The 21,822-nt window shown below is 35.7% G+C and overlaps 1 protein-coding gene across 3 annotated transcripts in view; it reads right to left on the minus strand.

Annotated features, from left to right (window-relative positions):
- Window positions 1–243: 243 nt before the first annotated feature.
- The window catches only part of LOC138806215 (ankyrin repeat domain-containing protein 26-like), a 100,246-nt gene continuing 78,667 nt past the window's right edge, over window positions 244–21,822 (minus strand). For all 3 annotated transcript variants that reach the window (XM_069991746.1, XM_069991747.1, XM_069991745.1), the window contains exons 20-27: window positions 20,296–20,356; window positions 17,389–17,599; window positions 14,962–15,142; window positions 9,765–9,835; window positions 6,344–6,467; window positions 3,566–3,757; window positions 896–1,110; window positions 244–340 (exon numbers count right to left, since the gene is read on the minus strand). In XM_069991746.1, the coding sequence (XP_069847847.1) occupies window positions 304–340; window positions 896–1,110; window positions 3,566–3,757; window positions 6,344–6,467; window positions 9,765–9,835; window positions 14,962–15,142; window positions 17,389–17,599; window positions 20,296–20,356 (1,092 nt within the window). In that variant the 3' untranslated portion in view covers window positions 244–303. The remainder of the gene's footprint in view (window positions 341–895; window positions 1,111–3,565; window positions 3,758–6,343; window positions 6,468–9,764; window positions 9,836–14,961; window positions 15,143–17,388; window positions 17,600–20,295; window positions 20,357–21,822) is intronic.

A 21,822-nucleotide genomic window follows, 5' to 3' on the forward strand; every position in this document is an offset into this window, starting at 1 on the left:
ATGTCAAAAAAAGAAAAGATATTAGGATATCAAAGGAAAAGATATAATATAGCTAGCTTTTCAGGTACTTCTACATACCACCAAAACTGGTCATGGGTTAGAGGTGGAAATGACTAAGACTTCTCTGGAATAAAACAGCAAAAAATAAAAAAAATCAAGGTTTGAGTTTAAAAAATATTACAATTTAAAAAATGAGGGTTCTCGAAAACAGACCTTGTTTATTTAAACAATTTGTTTTTTCCCTTCCCCTCCACAAATTATATGACATCAAATACAGTACAAACGAACATCTTGTCTTCTGTTTCATTTTGTCCTGGCTACCTGTAGAATCTCTTTCATCCTGTGAAGATTGAAAACAGGTAAATATTTAAGATTTTATTTTCCAAAATGACTCTTAAATGAGTTGATCTATTTTGATTAACTGACAAAGATAATTTCAGCTAATGGGGCCTTAAAGATGAAATTATGAAAGAGCATAACCATGGTATAATTGTAGATTTAAAATGTTCTAGAGAAGTACATTTATTTCTAGAGAGTCCCTAACTAAAATGTAATCCAAAGTAGAAGAAGGTTGAGAAATGGCTATTAAAGGTACATGGCAATTTAGCAGGCCACACGCCTGCATTCTGAAGCTTTACATACATTATTCTTGAGGATCACAGTAGAAATAATTGTATTTAAAGGATAAAACTATGTGAATATGATAATTTGATGCAAGGTAAATTTACTTAATTAAATATGCTAAATCTCATGTGTAGTCCTCAAATATATTGTGAATGCAGGTTCATTTTCTAGTATTATTTTACAAAACTGGTTTCTTTAATAAGCTATTTCAGTTAAAATTATGCTTTACAGACAAATTAATTATTTTCAACGAGTTCATGTCTGCCCTTACTGGAGTAGAGTATTTGACAATGCTTTTCTTGTTGTGTAGACTTCCATATAGTCTTGCTTATATCTTTCTATTTCCATTTTATCAGAATCATTTTTAGATTTTATTTTAGAATGTTTCAATTTCATATCTTTGAATATGAGTCTCAACTGGCTTATCCTTTGACCAGTATTTTTGTCTCTTAACTCCTTTAAGTTTGCTTGATCTGCTGCTTGTTTCTAAAACAATTTAAGAAGACATATTTTTAAAAGGTGTTTACCTGAAATAATTACTAAGTATTAGTTTCTGTAAATGTCAGTCATTGATTCATTGAGCAATGTTAAATTTGTGAAATGAAATGTTACAGTTTAAATTTTTATCACTAAAGCTGAACCATAAAATTTTTGAATCCTTAACCCCTGCTTTCATTGTATTTGATGTTGGTATTATTTGTGGAGGGGAAGGGCAAAAACAAATCGTTTAAATAGGGATACAGGTGGACTCATTGCAACAATGAGATGTACAAGTCATTAAGTGGAAAAATGAACTTTACAACTTTGGCGGGGGGAGGGGGGAGAAAGAAAGGTGAAACAAAGGAGGAGGTTACAATGCTTGATAAGAAATGTACTCACCTCTGTACAGTATGTTCTCAAATAAAATAAAATTCAATTAAAAAAAAATAGCACAGAAGTCACAGGCAAGTTTGAAAGTACACCAGAAATAAAACGTAATTGGACTTTAAAGAAATGTACTCATTATCTTGCCCATGTAATTGTAACCCCTCTGTACAGTATTTTCACAATAAAAAATTTTTTTTTGTATCTTTTTTGGGTCTTTTTGGGCCTGGAAATTGAATCTATTTCCTCATATATATTGTGTAACAGCTTTCCAACAGACATGGTGATCATCTTTATGCTAATGCTCATGTAGTCAGGAATTAAAATTTAAAAAAATATAATGAATATAAAAGTTTAATATTTAAAATGTAACAGGAACAACTCAAGAATTTGGTAATAGCTATAACCAAAGGAAATGCAATATTTTCTTTCTTCCCAATAGTCTTGTTTTACATCCAACTAGTTTTAAAAATAATATGTTAAGCTAGTGCTGATGGTTAATGTCTGTATTCTAGCTATTCAGGAAGCTGAGATCAGAGGATTGCAGTTCAAATCAGGCAGAAATGTCTGTGATGCTCTAATATCTAATTAACAGCAAAAAGCATTTTTTGCCTTGAGCAAAAAAAAAAAAAAGCAAAGCAAGAATATAAAGCCCAAAGTTTAAGCTCAGTACTAACATGCAAGCTAGTAAAGGCAAGTTAGTATCCTGAAAGATAACTAAGTTGTTATAATGATGGAAACTGAAACCGATGTCATCTGTCTTCTAGAAATCTACCAGTGAAATTTCTTTTTTTTAAATATGTTTTTATTGTAAAAATAGTATACAGAGGGGTTATAGTTACATGAGTAAGGTAATGAGTACATTTCCTATTGAGCATTGTTACCTCCTCCTCTGTTTTTCCCCTTCCATTCCTTCCCTCCCCACCTCCCTAAATCCTCCCCCTCCTTCCTCCCTACAAGTTGTAAAGTTCGTTTTCAACATAGTGTCTTGTACATCTCATTGTTACAATGGGTCAACCTGTATCTCTATTGAAGCATTTTGTTTTTGCCCTTCCCCTCCCCAAATTAGAAAAGTGTATATACAAGATGCAGGGCACCAGAATCAAATATAGTGAAAACAAGGGGAGGAATATACCAAAGAAACAAAAAAAAAAAGATCACATAGTACATTATCAAATCCCCCAACAACAAATCCTCAAAGAAATAACTGCCCAATAAATAAGTGGGCTAAAGACTTAAAAGAGAAACTTCTCCGAAGAGGAAATAAGAATGGCCAATAGACACATGAAAAAATGCTCAACTTCTCTAGCCATAAAAGAAATGAAAATCAAAACAACATTGAGGGGCTGGGAAGGTGGCTCAGTGGTAGAGCACTTGCCTTGAATGCATGAGGCCCTGGGTTCGATTCCTCAGCGCCACATAAGCAAAAAGAAAAAAGCCAGAAGTGGCCCTGTGGCTCAAGTGGTAGAGCGCTAGCCTTGAGCTGAAGAGCTGAGGGATACCGCCCAGGCCCAGAGTTCAGGCCCCATGACCGGACCCAAAACAAAACAAAACAAAACAAAACATTGAGATTCCACCTCACCCCAGTTAGAATGGCTATAATCAAGAAATATAATAACAACAGATGCTGGAGGGTATGTGGCCAAAAGGGAACCCTACTGCATTGTTAGTGGGAGTGTAAACTTGTTCAAAAACTCTACATAGAGCTCCCCTATGACCCAGCAATCCCACTTTTGAGCATTTACCCAAATGATCACATACAAGGCCACACTAAAGCTACCAGCTCAACATAACTATGTTTATCACAGTATTATTCACCATAGCTAAGTTATGGAACCAACCCAGATGTCCCTCAGTAGATGAATGGATGAATACCAATGAAATTTCTATGATAAAGGTAGAAGAAATAGGCACTATATTCACCCAAAATATGAATCGAAAATAACCTATTGAAATGAGCTAAACCACATTACTCATAAAATAACCTGTAACAGAAATTATGTTAATGCTTCCTCTCATTCATGACTTGTTCCCCTCCAAACTTCTGTCTATTCCATCCTACTAGACAAAGACCTACCATTTTCTCTTGTATATGACTTGTGAGGATTAGTATTTCTCTTTCTATCTTTTTTTGCTTCATGTGCAGGTATTCATACTTTTTTTGAATATTTTTTATTGCTGATAATTCCTGAATCTTACATTGAATATTTTCACTCAGATGATGATCTTTGCAAGATATGGTTTCCATTTTTTCTTTAAAATCATTGACCTGTGGGAATATAATGATATAATATGTCAATAAGGGATATAGGCTAAGAATTGTCTAGCACAAAACTGTGTGCTTTTTTATATTAATACAGTTGTAATAAATCATAGTCAACATATATTCTTGACATGCAGTCCATTTAATTATTCTGAATTCAACAAAATTCAAACCACTGAAAATTATATAAAATCACATTTTCAACTCATCATTCTTGTTAAAAAAAATCTATCCTCCACCTTAGTCTTTCAGTGATCTAGAATTTTTTCATGTTATAAAAGAAAGTCTCTTACCAATTTCCCTATCTCTTCAATACTATAATGTGCAAATAAGCTTTGGAGTCATAATTTGAGTTACTTAGGCCTGCATCAATGAATGCCTCCCAAAATAAGACTTTTTAAATAAGAATCCAATTAATAAATTTTTAATAATATGGTAATTTTGAAGCAGGAAGAAGTACTTCTCAGATACTCATCTGTGTACAAGTGAACAAATCATAAAACTTCTTAGCCACAATGTCTTAGGAAATAAAAATGGGTGACAACATGTTCTAAATTCCACAGATATCCCACAATCCCACAGGCTTGAAAAGGCAGCTCTTAGCCCCACAGCTACCACTGCCCTTCAACCTATTTCATCCTGTGCACCTTCAACCACTTGTGAGCACTGCCCTGAAGATAATACAGAAAGATACTTCAGGAGATTCTGTAGGCTGTGTGTTAACTCACAAGGCATTTGTAACACAGAAACTCCAGGGAGTTAAACAGAACTTTAAATCTCAGCTTTCAGTTTCTGCATGGAAAACTGCAGAAGGAGTATGGGTAGCAGTGGGCTGGACTGTGACAACATGGAGAAAAACAGCTGATCAAAATATACTTAAGTTTGCAGGATACAGAAAACAAGAAAGCTACACTTTAAATATAGCATAGAGTTGCAGGAGATGATAGTTTATAATCAAGAAGTTCTGACTAGCCGGTAGAGGTGGCTCATACCTGTAATCCTAGCTCCTCAGGAGGCTGAGATCTGAGTACCACGATTCAAAGCCAGTTCCCGCAGGAAAGTCCATGAGACTCTTATCTCCAATTAACCACCAGAAAACTGGAAATGGTGCTGTGCATCAAGTGGTAGAGTGCTTGCCTTGAGCTGAAGTGCTCAGGGACAGCTCCAGGACCAGAGATCAAGCCCCATGACCACCACCAACAACAACAACAACAAAAAAAGAAAGAAAGAAAGAAAGAAAGAAAGAAAGAAAGAAAGAAAGAAGAAGCTCTGACTGAAGACTTTAACTAACCATTTATCTAAGCATCTACTTCCCCATCACAAAGAGTGAAATTTGTAACTATGCTAACAAAGGCTGAAGAGAAACATACAACAGATGAAAACTTGAAGTTTTTGCTTCTTGTTGTTTACTTTGGGGTGGTATTTTGCCTTTTTTATGTCTTCCTTTATCTTATAAAATTTCAAAATAATTTTTGCTGTTTCTGTGTAATTGATTTGATTTGATGTTCCTTCTTTTCCTTTTTTTTTCTCCCTTTAAAATACAGTCACTACAAAGGAGGAGGCAACAATGCTTGATAGGAAATGTGCTCATTAGCTTGCTCATGTAATTGTAACCCCTCTGTATGGTATTTTCACAATAAAAAATAAAAATAATAATTAAAATAAAATATAGGAACTATACTGGAGGCATGAAACCCATTTTCAATATTCACATTAAACTATATCTTCTTCAGTATCCAGTTAGTCTCCATTCCTTCTATCTACATACCCAATAGGTCTCTTGTATGTTTTCTTCTACTCTGCCATCTGCAATTCTTCTGTTATCAGAGCACTCAGTGGGCAACAAAACCACCAGATGATTTTTGTTTGTATCTTTGTTTTCTAGTGTATCATTGAGATATGGACATATACATATACATAGGCATATACACACACAAATACACAAGTACACAGCAATATTATTAATAACACCCCAAAGTGGAAAGGACCCTAAAGTTCTTCCACTGATGAATGAATAAATAAATATGTTGCATATCCACTCAGCAACAAGAAGAGTTCAGTGGTAATATTTGCTAAAACAAATGTAGACAAAAAAACCATTATGCTAAGTAAAAGAAAGCAGTTACTAAAGTACCTAGTTGAAGTGTCCAAAACAGGAAAAGTGTTAGAGACACAGTAGTTTGAAAGCTTCCTAAGGATCAGCAGAAAAAGGGTGAATGGTAGCTAACGGGTATGAGTCATCTGTCAATGATGAGAAACATGTCCTAAAATTGAAGTGTGATCACAGATCTGTGGATATACTATAAGCAAAGAACTATATAATTCAAGTAATTGACTTTTATGATATGTTAGTTGTATTTTAATAAATGTGTTACCATACAAAATAAAATCTATTCATCTTGGGAGTTATGTAATTGTGTACTGCCTGTCTTTAATTCCCTACGCAGGGTGCAAGACAAGGAAAATGTATTCATTTTTTTCACTAAGATTAAGTCTGTAAGTTCTTTTAAAGTTTTTCATTTCACTCTTCAAAACATTTAGAGATTTTTATTTCTTTAAGAGACTTTTCGTTCCTGCAGGTATTAAATGTACCTCATCTCTCAGCACTGTAACATCCATTGCCAATTCTCTTGTTTCTAAGTCTTCATAGACTGTAAACTCTCCATTTTCATTTTCATTTACCCTCTTCTTAGATACTTTTAAATGTTTCTTAAACCTGCAAAATATACAGAATTGATGTTTTATAAAGAGTGAATATTTAATGATTGTTGGAAATATGTTCTATCACATAAAATGACAGGTTTACAAATCTTTCATTTTATATTGCACTGATATGAAAGGTTCTGGGAACTACTACTACATATTTTAGTATATTAATGCAACACATTCCATTATTATTATTAAATATAAAGTTTAACACATAGTTGAGTAACATAGGTAAAGAAAATATGTCTTTATATTACTGTTGTAATTAGATTTTGAAGTATACTTTGGTACCTGATGACCATAATCTACAAAAAGCAAGTATATGTAACAACTACAAGGAAAACTGAGAATGTTCCTTAGTGGTAGAACACATGTAACCTTTCTAAGACCATGGATTCTACCAAAGCACAAAAACACAAATCAGAAAACTATTGAAGAGATTATTCAACATGTAAAAAGGGACATGAATAAAACTTTGGAGGCTATGAGGGTGGGCAGTAGAAGACAGGCGTTCAAAGAAAGGATGTCAAGATTTGAAGAGTAGCCTGAGTGCTGGTGACTCACACCTATAATTCTGGCTACTTAGGAGTCTGAGATCTATGGACTGAAGTTCAAAGTGAGCTCAGGCAAGAAAGTCCCTGAGACTCTTATCTCCAATTAACCACTAGGAAACCAGAAATGGAGCTGTGGCTCAAAATGGTAGAGCATTAGCGTTCCACAAAAGAACTTGAGGACAGCGCCAAGGCTCTGGGGTCCAGCCCTACAGGAGGCAACAATGCTTGATAAGAAATGTACTCATTACTTGCCCATGTAATTGTAACTCCTCTGTACAGTATTTTCACACACACACACACACACACACACACACACACACACACACACACACACACACACACACACACACACACACACACACACACACACACACACACACACACACACACACACACACACACACACACACACACACACCCTAAAAAAAAAGACTTGAAGAGTATAGTCAAAAAATGAAAACAAAAAGAACAAAAGATGCAAGTCCAAGTGGAGAAAGACAATTATGTGGGAGCAAACATGAACTGGAATCAGAGAGCAAACTCAATGACTGTGTAACTAAATTCAAGAGGTCTTTTGGGAGTCATCTAAGACTCGGGAAAAGTATTCCATGTTTTGATCTGGTGGGAGAAACAAAATCATTCATATCTTTCTTATCTGTTTGAATTATCAACATTATATTTGTATGTTAAAGACATATGCAGAGCTGGTCCCAGGTGTCACAGGTAGCTCACGTCTATAATCCTAGCTACTCAGCAGGCGGAGATCTGAGGATCACAGTTCAAAGCTAGCTCAGGCAGGAAAACCCATGAGACTCTTATCTCCAATTAGCCACCAGAAAACTGGAAGTGGCGCTCTGGCACAAGTGGTAGAGCACTAGCCTTAAGCTGAAGAGCTCAGGGACAAGGTCCAGGCCCAGAGTTGAAGCACCACGACTGACAAAAAAAAAAAAAAAAAAAAAAAAAAAGACATATGCAGAGTTAGTCCTCCTTATTTGCATCTTCCAAATTGAAGGGAAAACTTTACAGAGAAAATACTGGAATATCTTATATGTGTAATAATCTTGCACTGGCTTCAAACCACAATCCTCAGATCTCAGCCTCCCAAGTAACAATGATAACAGATGTGAGCCATCAGTGAATAGATGTCCCTTAATGTTTGAAATCCAAAGAGATAAATATGTACTTGTGTAATAACTAAGAATTTACCCTTGAAATGGAATATAAATTGCAAGTAATTTGTTCTCAAAATGGAACTGGAAGGCTTAGATTACAAAAGAGAAACATTCCTAACATCATTTTACATTTCACAGAATATTGTCAGGCTAAAATATGTGCAAGAACTCAAGCATATCACCACATACCAATGTCCAGAGCAACATTATTCACTAAGAAAGTAGGAATAACCCTCATGACCACCAATATGTGAGTGGAATAATAAAATGTTGCACTATAAAAAGTGGATTTTAGGGGCTGGGAAGGTGGCTCAGTGGTAGAGCGCTTGCCTTGCATGCCTGAGGCCCTGGGTTCGATTCCTCAGCACCACATAAGCAAAAAGAAAAAGCCAGAAGTGGCGCTGTGGCTCAAGTGGTAGAGTGCTAGCCTTGAGCTGAAGAGCTGAGGGACAGTGCCCAGGCCCAGAGTTCAGGCCCCACGACCGCCCCCCCCCAAAGTGAATTTTAGAATAACAAAACCTTTTGATACCAAAATTAATTGTTCTTTTATAAAGCCAAGTGGATTTGCAGTACTAACTCACGTACTGTCAATATCAATACAACAGTCTAATAAATAAGACTTCTCCTATTGCCTAAAATATTCCTATTCTACTATTACTAGAGGAAAAACGTTTCAGGATGAAAGAAATCAATTAGACACTGGTATACCAAATTTACATTTAAATATATTTTCTGGAGCTGGCCAATATTCTCTTCTAGCTTTTTTCCTATATCTATTAAACTTGAATAATACCTTCAATCCTGAAGCATATTTTTAAAAATAATTATGCTACAAAGAAATAATCTTATAAATGTCCCTCCCCCACAGTGTAACCCCCGCTTTCACTATATTTGATGTCAGTATAACATGTGGAGGAGATGGGGGCAAACAAGTCGTTTAAGGATTCAGGTGGACCTGTTGCAACAATGAGAAGTACAAAATGTCATGTCAAAACCAGCTTTACAATGTCGGGGGGGGAGGGGGGTATAATTGGGTGGGGGGAGGGGGGAGGCTGGGAAGGGAGGTGAAGGGTAAACAAAGGAGGAGGCTGCAATGATTGGTAAGAAATGTAGGAATTATCCTGCCCATGTAATTGTAGCCCCTCTGTACAGTATGTTCTCAAATAAAATAAAATAATATTAAAAAAATAATTATGCTTAGAGATGAGTTACTTAAAATATCACTTGATTTCTAAACAAATATCTGGAAAAATTATCCAATGAATTCTTAAATTTTTGAAAAGTAAATGATTTAAACTTTTATTTTCAAGTTCTGATATGTAGAAATATGTAAAATATAGAAGAATAGACAAATACCATGAACTTAACTTATTCTTAGTGTGTAGAATATTGAAATCCAGCCCTGGCACATAGAAAGCATTTCTTCTATCACCAAATGATTTTTCCAGTTCTAAATTATTCATTGTATATAACATAAACCTGAAATGTTCCCTTGGACCCATACAAGCATTTTTATCATCTTAACTGATATTATTTCATTTACATAAATTTTCAAGTTATTTTATGCTGTTTAAAGTATACTTTTGTCGGTGATCTTGCATCTTCTTTGAACTATGTACAACCTCTGTGTGTTGAGACTTTATTTCTTGCAGCTAAAAAAGAGAAGTAAAAAGAAACCTTTACTAATAATCCAATACAGATCTGACCATCAATTGGTTTTATAAGAAATTTTCATTAATAGCCATATTCCTTCATGTGCAGTATTTAGTTATTGCATTAAGAATTTAGCCCACTTCAAGCCTAAAATAATAAAAATAAAAAATAGCTAAAAATACTAATAAATACCTAACTCTTTAAGGCTTTATGATCAAAGCCTTATTCTTGTTTATAAAAAATATGTTAACAGCTGGGGACCAATGGCTCACACCTATAATCCTAGCAAATCAAGAGGCTGAGATCTAAGAATCAAAGTCAGCATGAGCAGGAAAGTCTGTGAGACTCTTAGACTCTTATATCCAATTAACCCGCAAAAAGCAAGGAGTGGAGGTGTGGATCAAGTGGAATAGAGCTATTCTTGAGCAACAAAGCTTAAGGACAGCACCCAAACCCTAGTTCAAGCCCCAAGATTGACATACACACACATACATACTCATATATATTTGTGTGCATCTGATATATATATGATTATATATAATCATAATCATATATATCCCTTACAGTAACAATCCCTTACAGTAATTAAGTTTTTATTCCAAGATGAACCACACAACCTTAACAAGTAGAATAACCATATGTCTGTGTGTGTGGGGGGCTAGGAAGATGGCTCAGTGGTGCCTTGCATGCATGAGGCCTTGGGTTCAAGTCCTCAGCACCACACAAGCAGAAAAAGTGAGAGCTATGGCTCAAGTGGTAGAGCATTAATCTTGAGCTGAAGAGCTCAGGGACAGTGCCCAGGCCCAGAGTTCAAGTCCCACGACCAACAAAAAAATTAAAATTAAAAAAGAATAATCATATATATAAATGATTACACTCATCTTTACTATTTATCCTGAGTGTTTCAGTGATGATAAAAAAATTAGCAAGGCACTGGGCACTGGTAGCTCACACTTGTAATCCTAAGTACTCAGAAAACTGGCATCCATGGATGGTGGGTTGAAGCCAATCTACAAAGAAGAGTCAACCCAAGAAGAACAGTCCATGAGACTTTTATCTCCGATTAAACTACAAAAAAAAGCAAAACAAAATGAAACAAAAACAGAAGCAGAGGTATGACTCAATGAGGAGAATGCCAGACTTGAGAAAAGAAAGCCATATGAGAATGCAAGGCCCTAAGTTTAAGACAGATTGCACCATAAAAAAATAAAATAAACTATAAAATAAAAATTAGCATGATAGTTTAGGCAAGCTAGTTTGAGAGCCAGCATCAACACAGATGCCAAAGGGCTAAGTTCTGAATATCACTACTTATGTCTGTGTTATCATCTGTGTCTCAATTTCTTCACATGAAAATGAAGGTAATCTAACACAATACCCACTGGGAAGACTGCATTGGGGAAAATACGAAAGTATTTAGCAAAGTATGTATCATATAAGGAATAGTGTATATTTTCTAATTGCATCAGTTCTTTGCAAACTTTTGTGTTCTAATAAAATGTGGTATTTTAAGCAGTGACTGTGCAGTGTACTTGGTGCAAGGAACCATTTTTCACACCATTGAAAGAGAATCCAGTAGGAACTAGGAGACCCAGGGCACTTCCCAATCATATGAATCTTACAATCCTACTTGTCACCACTACTTTTCTTCACTAAAAGTAATTTGCAGCTAAGTTTTTCTCAGTAGACAATAATTTAGTATATCTAAACAGCATCACATTTCCAATTAATTTAGTCATGATGTGAACAGCAGAAGTGGGCTAAATATTGGTCCCTATTGAGAAATCAAATTCACAAGGTTCTTTATTCCCACAACTGTGTAGGCTTGTCTGCTTCAGACAGCACACAAAACAGAATGCAGCTTGTGTGGAATGGCACTTCAGAGAATATTATTTTCTCCAATAGACTAACAATCACAGCTCCCAAAATATGTATTTTATTATGAGTTTATTATACATAGTACACTATGAATAATATTATATTTCACATATTATACATAAACATACCATGCAGTTTCAAAATTTCTGTATACTTTCCATGGTGCATACAGCATTAAAATAAAAAAGAAAGGGGAATACTTTGGGGGGATCAGTGGGAAAGAAAGAGTATATATGAAATATATAATGAAATCTACCAAATACTATTTGACTAGAGAAAGGCTGGGTTCTGGTTGTTCATGCTTTTCATGCTATTCAGAAGGCTGAGATCTGAGTATTGCAGTTTGAAGCCAGTCCAGGCAGGGAGGTCTTATCTACAATTAACCAGCAAAAAAGCGAATAGTGGAGCTGTGGTAGATTGATAGCCTTGAGCATAAAGCTCAGGGAAAGCACCCAGGCCCTTTAAGTGTCAGGACCAGTGAAAAAAAGAAGGAAGGAAGGGAGGAAGGAAGGAAGGAAGGAAGGAAGGAAGGAAGGAAGGAAGGAAGGAAGGAAAGGAAAGGAGGAAGGAAAGGAAAGGAAGAAAAGTAAAAGGGAAATAAGGAAAAGCCGGGCGCCAGTGGTTCATACCTGTAATCCTAGCTGCTCAAGAAGGTGAGATCTACTCCCCTATGATCCAGCAATCCCACTTTTGGGCATTTACCCAAATGTTTACAAACAAGACCACACTAAAGCTACCAGCACAACTATGTTTATTGCAGCATTATTTACCATAGCTAAGATATGGAACCAACCCAGATGCCCCTCAGTAGATGAATGGATCAAGAAAATGTGGTATATATACACAATGGAATTCTATGCCTCCATCAGAAAGAATGACATTTCCCCATTTGTTAGGAAATGGAAAGGTTTGGAAAAAATTATATTAAGTGAAGTAAGCCAGGCCCAAAGAAGCATAGGTCCCATGGTTTCCCTTATTTGCAATATCTAGTATAGGTATGAGTCAAGCGGAAAAGGCCAGATAATGTGATGTTAGGAAAATGAAACCTTAAATATGTATTTTAATGTTTTCGTTTCTTTCATGCATGTGTTTCTAATGCATTTATAAGATTATTTCTTTGTTGCTTTGTATGTCCCTCCCCCACAGTGTAACCCCCGCTTTCACTATATTTGATGTTAGTATAACATGTGGAGGAGATGGGGACAAACAAGTCGTTTAAGGATTCAGGTGGACCTGTTGCAACAATGAGAAGTACAAAATGTCATGTCAAAACCAGCTTTACAATTTCTTTGTGGGGGGGGAGGGGGGTATAATTGGGTGGGGGGAGGGGGGAGACGGGGAAGGGAAGTGAAGGGTAAACAAAGGAGGAGGCTGCAATGCTTGGTAAGAAATGTATGCATTATCCTGCCCATGTAATTGTTGCCCCTCTGTACAGTATGTTCTCAAATAAAATAAAATACAATTAAAAAAAAAAAAAAAAAAAAAAAAAAGAAGGTGAGATCTAGAGATTAACGATTGGAAGCCAGCCTCAGCACTAAAGTCTGTGAAACTCTTTTCCCCAATTAACCACCAGGAACTGAAAGTGGAGGTGTGGCTCATAGTGTTTGAGTACTAGGTTTGAGCAAAAGAGCTCAGGGACAGCACTAGGCCCTGAGTTCAAACCCCATGACTGACAAAAGAGAGAAAGGGAAGGAAGAAAGGAAGGAAGGAAGCTGGAAGGAAGGAAGGAAGGAAGGAAGGAAGGAAGGAAGGAAGGAAGGAAGGAAGGAAGGAAGGAAGGAAGGGAGAGAAAGTGGAGATATAATAAGTATGGGAGCTGGGAAGGTGGCTCAGTGCTAGAGTGCTTGCCTAGCATGCATGAGGCCCTGGGTTCAATTCCTCAGCACCACATAAACGGAAAAAGCTGGAAGTGGTGGTGTAGCTCAAGTGGTAGGACACTAGCCTTGAGCTGAAGAGCTGAGGGACAGTGCCCAGGATCAGAGTTCAGGCGCAGGACCGACCAAAAAAAAAAAAAGTAGGTATGAACTTTTTAAAAAACTACACTGTATATCACAACAAAAAGCCCTTGGTCTATTAATGTCTGCTAATAAGAACAGAAAAATACATCCATAAAAAATGTACACACATTCATTTTGTGCCAGTGCTCAGGCTGGAACTTGGGGCCTGAACACTTAGCATTTTTCCTCAAGGCAGGTGCTCCACAACTTGAGTCATGCCTTTATTTCTGGCTTTTTGCAGCTAATTGGAGATAAGAGTCTCACTAGTTATCCTACCTAGGCCTGTTTGAACTATGATCCTCAGATTTCACTCCCAAATAAGCTGTCATTAGAGGTATAAGCCATTGGTGCCCAGCTACATGCACATATTTTAAAATGACTTTCTCAGAAATCAGATTCTTTATGAAATTTCTATCTGATTTTCTTTTCAAAAGTAATTTTTAAGAAGTCAATCAAACATTGTGGCATTCTGGCATGAAGAAAGTTGCTAAGTGCAATTTTATTCCACAAAATGTAGGGCTACATTTCATGAAGATTCTTTTGGCATGTATAATTGGTCAAGCGAAAACCAAATGTTTAATTAAGATCAGGGCCTTCAAAAACTGTTCCAAGTGACCTACAGAAATGTAACTTTTTATATTCCACATGAATTACTCTAAAATTAATTCCATGGAAAGAGTAGCTAAATTTTTCAAAGAGCAAAAGTAGTTCGTTGATGCAGGCTGAATGTTATTATGAAGTAAAAGTTTCTTTACAAAATATTTAACAAGGTTCATCATAGTTGCAAAGCTATTAACTTCTACAATATACCTACATTGTTATTGATGTTAGTGATTAAATAGCATCCACCTTTCATTCCTTCATTCAGAACTCATAGATGTTAACATTTACAATGTATGATTATATTTATAACTGTCAGAATATGCTTATATATGTATATATATCTATATATAACTTTTTTTACAACTATATAATACAGTTGGGCTTTGCATCACCTTTTGGTCAACAACGCACATACAACAATGGCCCATATACTATATTGTCCAGTGAGGTGGTGAATATATCTTATTTGTGTATGCACACATCTATGATGCTTGTCCAATCATAGGATTGCTGAATCATACATTTCTGAGGTTATATACTCATTAGTATGGGATATCTGATTAAATATGCATATTAACATAAAGGGATATCTTAAAGCATGTTGACAAAAAGTTAGAAGTGTAACATTTTAACAACAATTATTTTACCTGTTTCAAAACATTTTTTATGTCATTCACCTCCATATACATTGTCCTAGGAGAGGTTTCAAGTTGTTTTACTCCAACTGCTTTATTTAATTGCTCTTTGTTTTCTCTTAACACTGACTGGAGGTTTTCAGAAATATGAACAGCATTTCCATTCTTTTTGATTTCTTGTTGTAAGCGATATCTGCAATTAAATATATTTTCTTAAAATTCATATTTAAAAACATAAAATGTTCATTTTGTGATCTAGCTTTTCACTATATTTATGAAGCAATATTTTTCTTTTTTACTTCTTATACTTCGGATTTCTTACATCAATATCTTTCAAAAAGCGTATGATAAAAATAAAAGATTATATTTTCATATTGGTAAATTTCTATGCAAGATAGGGACACGAGTGGTTTTTTCTTTCTTGCTATTGTTTTTAATGTATTTATAATGTACTATGTGATGTAGAGTCTTAGCATGACAATCACCATTTTGTGCATAAAAGCTCCAATTTGAGACAAGGCCTATTTCCAGCATATGAGCTTAGGTCCCTGGAATGACCACAGATGTCCCACTTGCACCCTACCTGATAAGTTCCCCTAGCAACAGCCAATGAGCTAAAAGGTGGATCTCAGAGCCCTGAGATCCCAAGTGTTGCATTGCCAGCATATTTGTTGTGGTTTAGCTTGCTGCCCTATCTACTGAGACTGTTACAAGGCTGTTATAAAACGCTGACTAAATGTCTGCTAACATTGGTAAAGAATAACCAATGGTGCTACCCAATAAGAATGTGACAAAGCTTACTAACCCAATTGTTAGCCAATCATGTAACTGCTAAGTTAGAAACCCCCTTCCCCCTGCCACTCCAGAAGGCGGGGCTCTCAACTCTGTGTAGGTGACCTGAGTCCACCTGACACGCTGTGTAGGTGACCTGAGTCCAGGCTCCAGCTTGCAATAAACGAATCCGCTCCTTGGTGGTCTTTGGGGCTCCCAAATCTGGGCTCTCAGTGATTTTTTTTGTTTCTTTTGTATGTTCTCCCCCCATGGTATTTGTTTTCACTGTATTTGATTCTGGTGCCCTGCATCTTGTATATACATTTTTCTAATTTGGAGAGGGGAAGGGAAATAACATAATGCTGAAATAAGGATACAGGTTGACCCATGGTAACAATGAGATGTACTAGACACTATGTTGAAAATGAACTTTGCAACTTCTGGATTGTGGAGGGGAGGGAAGAGTTAGGGAGGTGGGGAGGAAAGGGATGGTAGGGGAAAAACAAAGGAGGAGGTAACAATGCTCCATAGGAAATGTACTCATTACCTTACTCATGTAACTGTAACCCTTCTGTATTTTTACAATAACAAACAGATATAAATATATATAAGTAACTAGTAAATATTACATAAAAACATTTAATTATTTCAATATTGCAATTCAAAGATCATAAAAATACTTCTCAATGAACATGGATATTAACACATTTTTAAAGACTTCACAAAAATATTTCAAAATAAACTATAATGAAAAAATAAAAATAAATATAAATACAAGTATTTGTAAAATGATCTGTGATATCTTCAAATGTTTTTCAGGCCATAGGAGACTATGGAATGATAATCCAAGAATGGACTATAAAGCCCATTCCTAATATCCATTTTCTGTGTTTTATTTTCCTAGTGCATTCAACTGATCTTATCATTTTATATTATGCTAGCAATTTGATAATTTTTACAATAATATAGTATTTTATAACTAATTTTATAAGAAAAATAAATTAATGGAATTTTGAATTAAAGTCAAGATGTGAAGGAAAGCTATTAATTAAATTATTATTATTAATCAGTTGTCCATTTTACTTTGTATTTAATGGATTTTAAGTATATTAAATATTTAGACAAAGTGTACATTCCTTTATTTTTCTTGATTGTAAAATGAGAATTTCCTATATTACATAGTAATACAATTCAACATAATTACCTTTTTGGGAATAATTTATGTATGTTGAAAAAAGCTCCTCCTAAAATTTCTAACACTTAGAGCGAATAATTGTATAGCGGGGAATTGTTTCAAAATAAAATATTAGAAGGAGAAAAATGCTATAGAAATCCTTTTCCTTAGACTATGAGTTGAAACACAACTAACTAAACAGCAATCCCAAATACTCATTGCTAAGTAAACAAAGACCTCCTATGTTGTGTTCTTCTACATAGTCTTTGAAACATTTATCCTGGATGATTAGGCATTAAATTATTAGAAGGATTCAAAGTTAACAACTTATATTATTTCTAAGAATTTCTCACTCCATAAGACTAAGACAATTCACAGCCTCCCCACCCCCAAAAATGCCCAGGAGGCAAGTCAGGAATTGCAGAATTTTTCTTTTAAATGAATAGTAAAAAAATTATAGTGTTCTAACAGTTCTTTGAAAGAGAATGTCATACCTCAAATTACAAAGTTCTGTCAATTCTACTTTTACGTTCTCCAGGTGTGCTTTCATTTCTTTTGTTTCAGATTGATCTGTTCTTATTCCTCTAATCTTATTTGCCATTTTTTTTATTTTTCCTTCATATAGTTCATGTCCACTATTTTTACTTTGTATTTGGTTTTCATATGGACAAAGTAAATCCTTTTGATTTGATGGATCACCATTATCTGGATAAAGAAAATAATGCAGTAATAAAAAATAAGCCCTTTTTGTGCAGGAACTACTATATGCTTTCATATTCACTCACACATACACTGAAGAAAGGCAGAGTGAGTAAAATGTCAAGTTATGTAGAGCATGTTATCTGAAGCTCTGTAGCTAAAACAGATGAGACCCTGATCTTGGTTAGCATAAAGTATAGTGGAAAAAAAGAAAAGTAAAATGACCATTGTAAAATCAGATGGATGCTATAATTATCAGAGTTCTATGATCACCTAAATTACTTTGACTTACCATGGGCAGAGAAATTATCCTGAGAAAGAGACAGTTACACTGACAAATGAAGGTTGAACAGAAACAAGGGGAAGAGCATCATAGCTAATCTTCAGCATTTGCTGAGGCTATTGTTGCAAGATAGAGCAACAAGACTGGCTTGAATTCCTGTCTTAAATAACTAAAAACAAAACTGCCAAAAAAGGGTCAAACAATTACCACAAATTATAAACTTCAGGAAATGGAGGCCATAATTCAAGCCCTATAGAAAATAAATAAAATATAAGTATCTCATATTCTACTGTTCACTTGCTCACTTGCCATGATAGCTATCAGACTTTGACACAAAGATAAAGAACTGACACTAGACTACTTACTGAGATTATGAAAAAAAAGTCTAATAAAACTCAAGCAAGTAGAGATCACAGGAAACAGCAGTGAAGAGATGAAAACAGTACAAAGAAAGTACCCTGGATAATTATGTAGTGTTCCTTCCTGGTGGTTATTGATAGAGAAATAATTGATACATGTGCCTAGAAAACATCTAAAACTGAGAAAGAAAATTTAAATATATTAGAGGAAACTCTGCCTACTGCTCACAGAGTGCCAGCAAGACTGTCTATTCCCCTCATTCAAAGACAATGGTAAGCTGGGCACAGGTGGCTCACACCTGTCCTAGCTACTCAGGAGGCTGAGACCTGAGGGTTGCAGGTCAAAGCCAGCCCGGACAGGAGCATCCTTGAAACTCTTATCTCCAATAAACCACTCAGCAAACTGGAAGTGGTGCTGTGGCTCAACTGGTAGAGCACTAGCCTTGAGCTGAAGAGCTGAGGGACAGCACCCAGGCCCTGAGTTCAAGCCCATGACAGACAAAAAAAAAAAAAAAAAAAAAAAAAAAAAAGAGAGACAATGGTAGAATAATGAGAAAGTATTTGCATCAACAGTGCAGAAAGAACATTAATTTGAATATGCTTTGATATACCTGGAAAATTTTAGGAAAACCAAGAAGAATCAAGCTAACTTTTAAGTAACTCAACTCCATTTCAATGTAAAATTTGAAGGAGATTAGAAACCTGACAAATTTCTTCAAAAACAAATTGCAGCTGAGCACTGACGGCTCATGTTTATAATCCTAGCTATTCAAGAGGCTGAGATCTGAAGTCTGTAGTTCAGAGCAAGCCTGGCCAGAAAAGTCCTGGAGGGGAGACTCTTACCTCTAATTATCCACTCAAAAAAACCCAAACAAACAGGAAATGGTAGAGCCTTGAGTGAAAGAGCTCAGGGTTGGAGCCCAAACCCTGAGTTCAAGCCCCACAAATAAAGAACAAAGCTACAAAACAAAACAAACAAAAACCTCAAAAAACAAATTGCATTTGGAGAGATGAAAGCAGAAAACATAGATTATATAGATGAAAACAAAGATCATATAAATACCTTGACTATGACAAATATATGTTCAATATGCATATCAAAACACCATTATTCACTTTATGTATGTGCAGCTTATTGTAAATCAATAATATCTAAGTAATACTAATCAAAACAAAAATCTCTGTTTTGAGGACAAACATCTAACAAGTATCTGGGGCACAGAAGACTAATAGTTAAAGCTAGAAGAGTGAGATCTTTCAGCTCTAAAAATGGTAAGTGATAGATAAGTTTTAAAGCAACAAGCAAGTATGATCAAACTGAGAATTTAAAAACGTAGTTGGAGTTGCAGATTAGATCATCGTTCCAGGAGGAGGGTTAAGAAAGGACAAAGATTCTAAAGTTACCTCAGCACTCCAGGTAGAGAGGAAGGTAAATGACTTGATAATGTTAAAAGCACTGATAAGCAGCAGTCGACAAAAACTTGGGAGTGCCACTAGTAATGACTATCATGAACCTTTGTCTGATAAGGTACAACACTTTTCACTCGTGTGTGTGTGTGTGTGTGTGTGTGTGTGTCAGAGAGAGAGAGAGAGAGAGAGAGAGAGAGAGAGAGAGAGAGAGAGAGAGAGAGAGAGAGAGAGAGAGAGAGAGAACTGAGGCTTAAATTCATGGCTTCATGCTTGTCAACAGCTCATTTGCCCAACACTGGCTCTCTGACACAGCATCATTTCAGGATCTTGGTAGTTAATTGGAGCTAAGAGTCTCTTGGATTTGTCTGCGCAAGCTGACTTCAAATTTTGATCCTCACATTTCAGCCTCCTGAGTAGCTAGGATTATGGTATTACTAACTAGGGGTCAGCTTGATTTTATTTGGAAATAAAGCACATTTTGATGTGAATAATATAATGACACATCAGTGTTCTATGATGCAGAATGAAAGCAAAGTGTCAATATATTATTACAATGTACTTTAAAGATTTTATATTTCTAACTTTATATTCCATTCTCAGTTCTTTACCTAGCAGCAGAATAATCTCTTAATTATGGAAAGGCAACTCACCATAGTTAAAAGAGTGAGATAAGTCATCCTGGTCTTCCATAGCATACATTTGCTTTTGGATCTATAAAATACACAAAGCAATTTCAAAGTATTCCAAAATATTCATATAACTTGCTAATGTACAGAGGGGATGGTTATACATCTTATAAAAAACAGAAGCATAGTACCTCTGAAAAGAACAGATTTTCTCAGTGAGTTTTAAGAAGAATAAATCTTTACTTAACATTTACCTTATTTTTGATTTACATAATGTAAACAACCCTTTCCCTCTTACACTGTGTTTTCAATGAAAGAGTAGGTAGTTATCTTTTATGTAGGTGTACTGGTACTGGAGCTTGAACCTCAAGGGGTGGGTACTGTCCCTAAGTTTTTGTGCTCTAGGCTAGCCACTCTACCAGTTTCACTTCTGGCTTTGTCAGTGGATAACTAGAGATCAGAAGCTTATGGACTTTCCTGCCCAGGGGGCTTTGAACTGTGATCCTCAGGTCTCATCCTCCTGAGAAGTTAGAATTACAGGAGTGAGCCATAGGATCCCAACATTTTGATAGTTTTTTTTTAAATTATCTTATCCTATAATAATAGATGCTTGCAATTCATTACTATGTGAGAAAAGTGAAGTTGTAAAACTTATTACAGCTTACTTGTTTTAAATGTCAGCTTTGGAAGGAGTGATGTGGATCAAGATGCATTGAATAGTTATAATCAAGAAATCTAATAACAACTGATGCTGAAGGGAATGGCCAAAAGGGAATGCTACTGCACTGTTGGTGGGAGTGTAAACTTGTTCAACCAGTCTGGAAAGTAGTATGGAGGTTCCTCAAAAGACTCCACATAGAGCTCCCCTATGACCCAGTAATCCCACTTCTGGGCATTTACCCAAATGATCACATACTAAAGCTACCAGCACAACTATGTTTATTGCAGCATTATTGGCCATAGCTATGATAGGGAACCAACCCAGATGGCCCTCAGTAGATAAATGGATCAAGAAAATTTTCTTGAATGGATCAAGAAAAAAAATCTCTCTCTCTTTCTGTCTCTCTCTCTCTCTCTCTCTCTCTCTCTCTCTCTCTCTCACACACACACACACACACACACACACACACACCCCACACAATGGAATTCTGTACTTCCATCAGAAAGAATGACACTGCCCCATTTGTTAGGAAATGGAAAGACTTGGAAAAAATCATATTAAGTGAAGTAAGCCAGACCCAAAGAAATATAGGTCCCATGTTGTCCCTTATTTGCAATAATTAGTATACATCTAGGATAATCTTATGAGATCAGCAAAAAAGTTCAAAAGCTATGTACATATGACCATACAAGATGATAAGTGAAATGAACAACAAGATATGGACACAAGAGGTTTTTCTTTTTTCTTTTTTTTTTTTTTGTGGGGGTCCAGTCATGGGGCCTGAACTCTGGGCCTGAGCGTTGTCCCTCAGCTCTTCAGCTCAAGGCTAGCACTCTACCACTTGAGCCACAGCGCCACTTCTGGCTTTTTTTCTTTTTGCTTATGTGGTG

Source organism: Dipodomys merriami, unplaced genomic scaffold (genome assembly GCF_024711535.1).
Source record: "Dipodomys merriami isolate MVZ:Mamm:240054 unplaced genomic scaffold, mDipMer1.0.p SCAF_4, whole genome shotgun sequence".
Lineage (NCBI taxonomy): Eukaryota > Metazoa > Chordata > Mammalia > Rodentia > Heteromyidae > Dipodomys > Dipodomys merriami.